This window comes from Galleria mellonella, unplaced genomic scaffold, assembly GCF_026898425.1.
Source record: "Galleria mellonella isolate WM207_F2 unplaced genomic scaffold, CSIRO_AGI_GalMel_v1 utg109, whole genome shotgun sequence".
Lineage (NCBI taxonomy): Eukaryota > Metazoa > Arthropoda > Insecta > Lepidoptera > Pyralidae > Galleria > Galleria mellonella.
The window spans coordinates 495,065-507,508 of record NW_026441972.1 but is presented as its reverse complement, the minus strand read 5'-3'; the positions used below and the strand labels follow the sequence as shown (position 1 = coordinate 507,508).

General features: G+C 33.1%; 1 protein-coding gene across 1 annotated transcript in view; it reads right to left on the bottom strand.

Moving 5' to 3' along the window:
- The window catches only part of LOC113511273 (orexin/Hypocretin receptor type 1-like), a 153,385-nt gene that overhangs the window by 34,625 nt on the left and 106,316 nt on the right, over positions 1 to 12,444 (bottom strand). The window contains exon 2 of the mRNA XM_026894891.3: positions 7,780 to 8,588. Coding sequence (XP_026750692.3) covers positions 7,780 to 8,475 — 696 coding nt within the window. The 5' untranslated portion in view covers positions 8,476 to 8,588. The remainder of the gene's footprint in view (positions 1 to 7,779; positions 8,589 to 12,444) is intronic.

The window sequence follows — 12,444 nt, the reverse complement described above, 5'->3', positions numbered from 1 at the left end:
CTAAAGGGACAATATTTTAACCCATTTAATATTTTTAAACAGTATGTATTATGTAATTTATTATTTTATCTATCTGTATATTTACCATATTTCTTGCAAATAAATATTCATTCATTTATTCATATATTTACAGTGTGTTGATTTTTATTATAAATAGTTATTTAGATAGATAGATACTTTTTAGTGGTTTACAGTAACTTAGTAAAAATCTTAGTATTTAAATTAGTATTTTGAAATTAATGTGTCGTTTAAAAAATAGTAATAAATGTATAATTAATAATTTAGAAATTGTAATTAATTAAAAGGAAATTTTAATCATAATAACTGTAAACTATAGGTTAAATAAAATAAAAGATTTATTATTATTATTTAATATATGAAACGCTAGAAAATTCAATTAAAATACTTAATACAAAATTGTTATTGACATTAGACCGGATTGATATCGATATTAAATTCAAGAGTTATCCTAATGTTTATTTATTTATTATTATTATTTTTAATTTATACTTTAATTGAGCAGGAAATTTTGGTTTTTATTTGTATACTATTGTTTTTTTTTGTTTCTTTTGTTCTTGTTTTGTTTGTTACTGTGTGAGTCGCATGATTTTTTGATTAAATTATTTCTTTCTTCCTTCCTTTCTAATACAAACTTTCTAATATTACAAAAAGGAAATTTGAATATTTAATAGTTTGGAATGGATAAATTCAAAAATTTATCCATTACAAACTACTAAAAGCATGGCCGTAGCTGGGGGGGGGGGAGGGAGTGACATTGAGGGACCAATGCCCTACCTTAAAAAGAAAGACCCCAAAAGTATTAGATACATTAGCTTTTTCGAGGTCATTTAATTATGGCTTCTTAATAAAGATAACAAAGATACTACTTATGATGTATTTAGTTTCGTATTTTTTTTAGAACGGCCATAAGTTGAACTATAAGACGTTTCAAGGTTATCCATTAACTACCGGACACCCTATATGTATTAATGAACAAATAAATAAATAAAAAATAAATAAATCTTGTACACTTAAATAACCAGACTGAATTCAAATAATTTTTATATAATTAATATGACATTTTAAATTGTTGTTCATTTATTCAACGTAATTCGAAATTATTGCAAGACAAATTTATTTAAAAACGAGCAATTATATGTAAAATATTTAATTATAATCTGACATCTAAATTGACATTAATACATGTACAATAGCTAGCTAACAATATAATTTTGCTACATCCATACAAGGTTCGTGTACTTACTCTATATAAGAAAATTATAACAACTCTATGTTATTTATTTATTACATTACATCTACTGGATGAGCTTTACAGTATTCTAATACGCTCATCCAGGAAATCATCAATACAATAACATACGAGGTTTGTCCGGAAAGTACGTATAAAAGTTTTTAAAAATTTTATTTTACAATTATTCAGGTAAATCAATTTTATCCCCTTCAAAGTACTCCCCCTGTGACATAATGCACTTGTGCCAACGCCGTTTCCACTGTGAGAAGGCTCCTTGAAAGTCCTCTGGTTGTAGGTTTCTCAGCTGCCCCGTCGTAGCTTTTTTTATCTCATTTATGTCCCCCAAATGCCGCCCCCGAAGTACCAATTTGGTTTTTGGGAACAAGAAGAAGTCACACGGGGCCAAATCCGGCGAATAGGGGGGTGTTCGGTCACCGTAATGGAATTTTTACTCAAAAACTCACGGACAACAAGAGAGGTGTGGGCAGGGGCATTGTCGTGGTGAAGAATCCAACGCCCCTCTCGCGCCAATTCTGGACGAACTCGTGCCACACGAGCTTTGAGGCGTCTGAGCACATCGACGTAGAATTTTCCATCAACTGTCTGGCCTGGAGGGACGAATTCTTGATGGACAATCCCCCGAACATCGAAAAAAACAATCAACATTGTCTTGACATTTGAGCGGGATTTTCTTGATTTTTTTGTTCGTGGTTCCCCGGATGTCTTCCACTCTTTGCTTTCACGGCCATTCTTGCCGAGTTTCGAGAGAAACTTGATTACGACGCGCTGCTCTTCAACGGAAGCGGGCTCCATGCCGACGGGGTTTCGTTAAGAGGTAACTTCACAGATGGCGTGACAAGCCAGTTCGCACCGCACGGCGGTCAGACCAGAACTGAAGCATTGTTAGGGACATAAGGAAGGGGTCCTGCGCTTACCTGGCCTCCCCACTCCTCTTTCTCGCATTCCAGAACACTTTTATACGAACTTTCCGGACAGACCTCGTATATAAAAAGGAATAATACATATAAATAAATTTAATTTCTAAATTTCTGCACACATACACTTTGCGGTCATGCGACGAAACTTCAATATTATAATTAAAAATTTGGACTATGGCAAGATTTGGCAACTAGCCAAAGTAGATCGATGTAAATAGGGGCATATAATGTTAGGACGAACACATTTTCAGCGTACTGTTGATTGGTTAATGTAATTATAGCTTAACCACACTGATCCCTCGCTGATTAGGCAGCCTCCTTATCTTAAGGTCTCGACCTCGGGAGAATATCCTAGTGAGAGCTCATATGATCTTTTACTAATCTTAATTAGCTGTATCAATTGACTTAAAAAAAATGGACGTTTCCAATTCGGTCGTATTTTTTTATGTGTGTCATCTCTTAACTTCGTCAGTTTTAAAACGATTGAAAAAATACTTTTATACAAAGACTTTTATACAAAGTCATCCTGTGGTAAAAGTAATTAATAATTAATTATTCTTTATTATAATAATAGGATTAAATATGTTTTAATTCCATTTACGATAATTTTAGATATAAAGCTACTCAATAATCAGCCAGTATCATTACAATCCGCTTAAACCTTGAATAATTAAACACGTGGAACGAGATCTGGGACAATATTATTATAATGAGGAAGTTACAGGGCTGGATTCAAACTGTAATAACAACATATTATTTGAATATTACTTATTTTATATTACACTATATATATTTATACTTTACACGTTTATTTTGTACCTCTCACTATATGTTACATATATAATAGAAGGACAACATATTTCTCTTCGTTAATTTAAAATGCTGCGCGAACATACTCGGTCACGTGACATTTGAGTTGTGACGTCACAATCATTACAAATGTTTAAAGTAACTACGCTTGTAGATGCGTCTTTGTGGGGAAAGTTTAGAAATGTGACGTCACACGACACTTAAATATGGAAGCCCGCGTTTTGTATCTTACAAAATTGCAAACACAGACAAAAAATAATAAATTTATTTTGGAAAATATTAAATATCGGCTTTTACCCGCAGCTTTGTCCGCGTGATCGACATGTGCTCACTGACGGGGGAATAGTAGCCTATAACCGTCTCCAGGGTCACATTTAACTCTAAAATCTCCAAAATTCATTATAATCGATTCAGTGGTTTAGGCGTGAAAGCGTAACAAACAAACAAAAACACATTTTTGCATTTATAATATTAGTTAAGGATTATTATATTTATAATTTATTTGTATGTTTATACAAGAATACATATGTGTATATATATAATATGTAAATACTTTATATTTTTCAACCAACTTTAAAAAGAAAGAGGTTGGTTTTGGTTTCGGTTGTAATTTTTTTTTTAAGATAAGTTACCTATTAACAACGTTAGTTCTAAACCAATTAGATTTTTTTTATCTGTTATAATATACTTAAAAACTGGTCCCGTAGAAATTTTATCAAAACCGGTTTAGTAGTTCAGTTTTTAGATTAAAATAACTGATTTTGTGACAATTGAAGCTGGTTTTATTGTGGATTCGTCTTTTAATCATTGTGTTGGATCCTGTGGAGGTTGTTCCTTTTTCCTACCTTTATCTTAACTATTATTTGAGGTCGGCGTTATATGTTTTTGTTTTCCATTCTTTTCTATTTCTATTTCTGCATTCACGCCCATTCTGGCCGTATCAACTTTCACACAGTCCATCCATATCTTTTTAGATTTTCCTCTGCCCTTATAGCCATTCAAATTCATTTTTGTGAGACACAATCTTTAATTATTTACAATAATTCCTGTATTCAGATGCGATGAAGGCGCGGGTGTAATAAATAATCAATTTTGTTTTTTTTTTAAATAAACAAATAATAAATAAATAATAATAAATATACATTTTCAGGTGCTGTGTTTACTGAATGCGGCCCAGTGCGTTATCACCTAATAACAGATGGTGTTAACTTGTTGATCGTCGACGAGTTGTTAAACAATAGATTAATAAAGCTTAGGTTACGTTAGTACTAGGGTAGCATGTTTCACAAACGAGTGACAGGAATCGGTGACATTGGAATGATAGGAGTAAAACATTATAAAATTATAAAAAAATTGCTTTTATATTAGTTGATATTTTTTTTGGGTGTTTGAATGAATAAATGAATTTTTTTCCCTTCTTTTGAAATTAGTTCCTTTCAAAGAATGATATTGAAAAAAATCTTTGTTTGTATCATCTTCATTTCAGCCATTATCCGTCCACTGCTGGACATAAGCCTCCCCCATAGACTGCCATAAAGAACGGTCCCGAGCCACCTGCATCCATTGACTCCCTGCAACGCATTCCAGGTCGTCACTCCATCTAGTGGGTGGTCGTCTTATACTCACTGCGTTTACCCGTATGTGATTGCTCTTTGCTACTCAAGAACCTTTCTTCCCCATCGGTTGTCAGTTCTTCGAGCTATGTGACCAGCTCATTGCCACTTCAGCTTGCTTATCCTTCGGGCTATCCTATATTCCTTTGTTTGTATACATATTGTTTATCTTTATAATATATTTGTGTGTTACCTCATTGTTCCATTTGATTTGATTTGGAGATTTTTTTCTTCTGTAAAGATCGACACGGATTAGTCCCTGAGAAATTTTATCAAAATCGGTTCAGTTAACAGTAGTTAGGTAGTAGTTCGGTTCAGTAGCTGGATTTTTTGTGGGACGCAAACTTTAACTATGTTGTGTAAGAAGTAAAAGCAATAAAATGAATTATGTAGTTTTGCGTGATATTGGAACAAATATACAGACAGAAATCAATTAAAAAAAATATATTTTTACTTTTATTCTTTTTTTTATTAAGATTAATATATATATATATTTTTAAATTTTATTCTAAACTACAGAACAAATTTTGATAACATTTCTAAGAGACCAATTTAACAGTATATCCTTTAAGAAAAAAAAAATCCTAATCGGTTTATAAATAAAGGATTTAACACGGCAACAAGCTTAAAAAAACGAATTGAGAACATTATACTTTTTTGAAGTCGGTAAAACTTCCTTAACTAAACCACAGATAATATAATACTATATAATATAATAGTGACTAAATAACTATTGCAGATAATATATATTCTTTATTGCACAAGTGCAAGTTACATATAAAATAATGTATTTATAAATGTTGTGAGCAAGGCTGGACTTCTCTCTGACAGAGATCTCTTCCAGTCAACCCAGTACAGTAAGAAAACATATTGTTAGCGGGCAGCTGAAGTGCTACAACTATTAATACATAAACAAATATACAGTTAAATAAAATATTAAAATATATAATAAAATATTACATAAATACATACACTATAAATACATGTAAAACCTACCTACTTATATAATAAATGTTAAAATGAATGAATATACTACTTAAATTAGAAATTTAGTTTAATGATTTTAAGATTTGACAGTTCAATTAGAAAAATACAAAAAAAAATATTACTAAGGGAAAGAAAATGTATGTACTTATAGATTAATTATGACAAAAAATATTGCACCTAAATGTTTACCTAAAGTTATTATTAATATTCATTGCAAAACAGCAATAAAATAATCAGTGGCAGCAATAAGAAAAAAAAAAATAACGACGCCATTTGTCGAAACAAAAACGTAGACCGCTTTAAGAAATTCGGCCGGTGTTTTCGTGCCGTTATCACGTCTCATTGTATATTGTATCTTATAAAAAATATATGAAAACTTTTTGGGTCCAGACTACGGGTGCCTATATTACAATAAGTTGAAGAATACGAGAGTTTGAGTGCTCCGAGGTTACGTGATGGTATTTTGAATGTGTGCGTGTATGTGTGGGTGCGATTGCGGCGTCCCACGCATTTTTCACTAAAGTCAACTAAATGACAGTTCTGACACTAATTCTATCTCACTAATATAATAAAATAACTAGACGACTGACTATACATGGGAGATAAATAAGAAAGATTTATAAGCGGGATCCGAGTAAGTACAATAGAAGCTAAAACAACTTTTTTTTTAGAAATTGTGTTGCCCTGTTTGTCTGTCTTAATTGGTCCGACATCACACCTATACTATGTCAAATCAGGTGAGGTATTCACAACTACTTACGTACGTACTTCTGAAGGTACAAGTTGAAAACATTTTTTTTTATGCAACTTAGAATGGCAAACAAGCTGACGGCCCACCTGATGGAAAGTGGTAACCGTCGCCTATAGACATAAACAGTACCATGGACATAACAGAGTATACTGTTTCGCCTATGATACCCCCCCATGCGTTGCCATTTCTGAGGACTCAGGTATTATTCCTCTGTACCCTGTAAATTCACGCCATATCCCACCCTTCAAACCGAAACACAGCCATGCAAACACAACTACTTTACGGTTGAAACACGAATGGGACAGAGGTGCCCAAGCAATCGACTTTTGTACAAAGTCTCCCTCTGGTAGATGTTATATTTTTGCATCGCCATTTAGAAGTGCTCTATATAATTACTTTTCCTATTTTGAAAATGTCTACCAAATGGCGGGAAAATAGCTAAGCTAGTAATTTAATAGCTGGAAGATTGATTACCGGCTATTATCAGAAATAAAAGATATTTTTAAACCTTGGATACGTATGTTTAATACGTGTTCCCTCGGCAAAAATTAAAGCAGCAATGAATGACAGCCAGTCTATTCATTACTGCCCTCTCCAAAAATTGTAAATACAAAAATAATTTATTATTCTAATATTATAACTTTTTTAATTAATTAAAAATTTCCAAAAATAATAACACTTCAGTTGTGACAAAACCAGTTGTTTTAATTTAAAAACAAAACTACTAAACTGGTTTTAATAAAATTTCTATGAGATCAAACTGTAAGTATATCCCTTCAAAAAAAAAAGTATTTTCCAAATCGGCTTAGAACTGACAGAATTATGACGTAACAAACATAAAAAAAATACAAACGAATTCGTTGTATTGTTGAGAACCTCCTTTTTGAAGTCGGTTGATCTTGATAATACTAAGATTTAAATAAAATAAATTCTTATTTTTAATTAATTCTAAAATGCAATTATTAGTTTTATATATATATATATATATATATATATATATATATATATATATATGTGTGTGTATATATATATTATAGATTATTAATAATATGTTTAGGTGTTATTGTAAAATCTTTATTGTATTGAATTAATTATGTATTATGTAGAATTGTATGTTACTATGAATATTATAACAATAAATTTAATTCTTATTAAAATTATAAGCGTAAAAATGAGTTTGTTTGTTATTTCTTAGCGCACTAAACAATCACTATGAAATTTGATATACACGTATTGTATGGGATGGAAAAGAACATACGAGTAGGCTACTTTTTATTCCAGTCAGTAAACATATCCTGGTCACGCGGGCAAAGTTTACGACTTCATTCGGAAGTCTTGTTCAGGGTCAAACAATTATTGGAAACAATAAACATGGTGAGTTCATAGAATTCCTGTTACCTACTATGTATAAACATATGTTGAACTCACCTGAAAATAGAGGACGATTCTACACATTGCAGTGCCGAAGAACCACGTCTCTGTCACGTCCCACAGCACGGTCGGCGGTAGACATATTAAGATCACCATAAAGTCAGCCACTGCCAAATTCACTATGAAATAGTTCGTCACTGTCCTCATTGAATGATTCCTATACACCGCTATGCACACTAAAGCATTCCCTATGAGTCCAATCACAAACACAATCGCATGAGTCGCTATCAATACCCATTCGTAAGGGTGTGGAAATATATATTCATTTAACATATCTATGTATTCTTCTCTTGTCATGTTACAAAATTCTGGATCACCAACACATGGCTCTTCTGTGTAGTTAAAGCCATCGTATTGATTATTGATATCTTCTTCGCTATTTACAATTCTTCCATATTGTATATCGGAGTCATTTATTACCTTATCATCGTTTGGAACTAATTTATTACTATTATTTGTAAACATATATTCAGCATCATCAAAAACAGGTGATGTATCACCCGAGTTATTTACAGATCTTTTATATTTATCTAAATTTAATGAAATAAATTTGCTATCTACTATATCATTTAAAATCACAACGTTTGTAAACTCCCCGTTCATGTTTTCGTTTTTTACGTTGTTTATTAAACAAATATTGCAAAACAATACCATAGCGATGGTTTGTGATATCCGTTCTATTCTTACATCCATTTTATTTGTAGTTAAGTAAACATTTTCCTCTGTATTGTTTTTGATGTGATATGTTTCCGCTCATTTTACATTCATCAGAAACTTTTGTAATCACAGTCTCGAATCCGCATTATCTGAAAAAGAAAGAAGTCATTTGAAAATATTCTGTTTGCTTATTGAAGTTGAAATGTTGGAAAGTTTGAAATTGGTATGTATTCTATGTACATTACTGTAATAGACGATGTTACGAACTTTGACAAAATTTATTAGGTCATGGTATGCGGTAAGAATAGCTATAAATGAAGATTACCTTTGTAGATACTAGGTAGGGAGACAAATTTATGGTTTAAAATTTAGTCAAGTAAATATATTTGCAGGTGTTGTCGGGAAGAAATGGGAATATATTTAGCAATTGAGTATAATTTGTAACGAAAGTTAGGTTTTAAGTTTGATTTTGGTATTGTTGTTACTAACAATTTTCCAATTATTAAAACATATTTTTGGGTTCTATTATGTCTATGGTTAAGTTTTATATGTGTATTTAGTATATCCATGTTCATAAATTATGGTTATTACTTTCTATTAAGTGGTCTAATATATCTTGTGCTTTTCAGAGTGGCGGGTTTTTTTATAGTTAGAGGTAAAATTTTTCAGGTATCATGTTCTCGTTATTTGATACAGGTGGCGAGATGCCTGCTCTATTGGGCACATAGAGTATATATATTTGGAGATAAAGTGCAAATTAGGGGACATAAAGTAAGATCGATGGCCTAAGACTGCTACTGAGATTATAGAGTGGTCGGCCCTCAATTGGGCAACCCCATCATCTTCTGATCGTCCATTGCATAGTCGACGACGATTGAATAGTCATTGGCCGTCAAGTGCGCGTTATTGGTATATTTTTTTTTTGAGAAATCTCATGTTATGATGAAATACATATAAATAATTATCCATACGAAATTATTTTAAGACTAAACAATTGAAATCCGTAGACGACTTATATTAAGTTGAGCTTAATGAGCTTTGAAGATTCAAAATTCAGATTCATCACATGTTAATCGACTTCAAAGATAACTCTCAGCTTTAATTATCTAGGTCTGAGCCTTTTGATCCGTGACAAAAGCCAAATCTGAGCGCGAAAACCCAGTCTCATTTGAATATGTAATTAGGATTTTATGCTAAAACGTAGGGTTATCCAAACGCGTTCTGGTAAATAGTGATACAGCTTTTGATTGTGTAAATGTTGCTAGATAAATGAACAAGGGTCAACTATCGTTTGGCTTACAGCATCTGTCATTTTAGTATTTTTATGTAGCAAAGGAAAGAAGGCTTTTACTAAGTTTGAAATCTATCTGAATGTATGTGATGATGTAGCTTTCAATCGAATGATTTAGTTTAAGTCTCTCGTAAAAAGTATCTTAATAAGTCTGATTTTTATATATTAAGGTTTCATGATTACGAATCAATATTGAAAATTCTTTTCGAGCCAAAAAAGCAAAACCTATTTTCTATGTTTTTATATTATCCTTGATGGAAGTGGAGCCAGCAGAGGAGGAGGTGAAGCCTGTTTTGCTAGCTCTTCTGAACGGAATATGGAAAAAGTCACTTTGACGTACTCGAGCATAATTAGAAGACGCTCGAATGAATATCGATGCCATTGTGATCTGATTATATTTACACCCTTTATACACTTTTAAACACCTGAGTCCTCAGGAATGGCAACGCATGGTTGGTATCATGGGCGAAACAGTATACTCTGTTATGTCCATGGTACTATTCATGTCTATAGGCGACAGTTACCACTTTCCATCAGGTGGGTCGTCAGCTTGTTTGCCATTCTAAGTTGTATAAAAAAAAACTTCTATCCCATATAACATTCTCTATCAGCTAATAATTAGGTAAAAAGCAGAAGCGATATGTAAGCAGAGACGTTATCTTTTTCTTTATCAGGATATTTTTAGGGGGCAAAATTGATAACGTAAACTTGTAACGTACACGAAAAAAAAAAATAGAGACGAAATTGGGAACTTCATCGTTTTGAGAGCCGCAAAAAAATGTATAGAACCTCGTCGAGTCACCTTCATCAATCAATTTCTTCGGGGTACATACAAATCTAAAACAGTTGGTACAGATAAATTAGGAATCCACTTAAATTGCTCTGTACACGAGGGTTTTCGAATAGTAATTAAATTTTGTTGGAACGCTGATAAAAAGGAGCGATTTGGGTACGTTCTCAGTTAATTAACCTGTCAGTCCGCGATTCTCACCCGTTTGCGGTAAACTGGGCACTGACTAAAAAAATATTTGGCAATCGAAATATTTATTTAAGTAGTTAAATATTTTCTTTAGATTAGTTAGCGAATTAATTATAAGCAAGAAAGTTATTGCCGTGTGGTCTCGGCATTGAATAGGCCATACCTTCCTTTCCCGTGGGTATCGTACGAGGCGACTAAGGGAGCTTATGGGAAAGGGATGGGCAGCAGCGTCCCTCTTAAAACATCTCCAAAACCTAACTGCGGTTGCCAACCCACCTGCCAAGGATGGCAACTTTCGGCAAAACCCCCCAAGGGGAGGCTTATGTTCAGCAGTGAACAGTTAAAGGCTATATGATGTGATGAAGAAAATTGTAAGCCACCATGTTCAATAATTTAATTTAATTAATAATTTAAAGTAGCGTCCCTCTTAAAATACTACCAAAAGCCTAACTACGATTGCTAATTTGCCTGCCAAGCATAGCAACTACTGGCAAAATCTCTCTTATGGAGGAAGCTTATGTCCAGCAGTGGACAATTAACGTTTGTTATGATGGTAATGACCACATTACGTAAAACTGCAATGCACGTTAAGTTAACTGCAAGTCACTGATATAGTTGTTTACCTAGATAGAGTCCAGTTACCTAGAAACAATATAGGAACAAAATTATCTTATAGCTAAGGTAACCACAAGGATTTTATTTTGATGGGTGAAAATGGTACGGTAACCCCGCCTGCGCTAACGGGTTACACTGGCGGAGCACCAGTGAAGACTGACAGATGAGAATGAAAACAGGCCAGTTAGCCCATCATGATGAATTCATCAGGAATTAACCATGATAGTTTCCAGGGAGAACCGCGAGGGGGTCGATCTGGTTGGGTATATTGCTAGCAATGGGATTCTCAGTCTACATTACTAACAATCCCTTTCCCCCCACAAGGAAAATTGTATTTACATATGAAAGTATATCTATTTTATTCATTGTTTGTATTCTTTTGTCTGTATATTGTATAAAAAAATATACACTCATTTATTCATGTGTCTGATATTTTAAACGTAATATTTAATAAAAAAAAAATGCACATTTTACGATTGTTTCCTGTGGCTTCTGGAGATTTGACACGTGAAGCCCTAATGTCACGTTACCATAGTAATTTCCAAAAATCTATTCATTGTACGTTACAGCTTGTATTATATGTAATATACGTTTTATTTATGTTACATTGAATACGTTCGTAACGTTAATTTTTGTACACGCATAATAAACACTGGGCACTGTGTAAAATTGTAAAAGCGCTTCATCTATACATGTATGAATCATTGGTTACTCGATAAGAATTATTTTGTGTTAGTTTTTAGGTGCAAATTCACAGACTGGATGCCGAACGGTTAACAATAGGCTCCGATCAGTGATCTATTACTTTGCCTGAAGATGCCTCGTTTAGATGTTTTAAGAGGGTCACTGCTGTCCATCCCTCGATTATTAAATTCCCTTAGTTGCCTCTAATGTCGTCTACGGGAAAGGAAGGGGTGGTTTATTCTTGCCAGGACCACAGGGCAAAGGTAATGGCAATGATAAACAGTGCCACATAATCATACCAATCGTCTGGTCATCGAGACAGGATACCCTGGCTTACAATATACCTTGCGACGAATATCTGAGGGTGCAACCCAAAATAGGATTTGGGGGGAAAGGGATTGTTAGCAATGGAGTTCGAAATTGCTAGCAATATTCC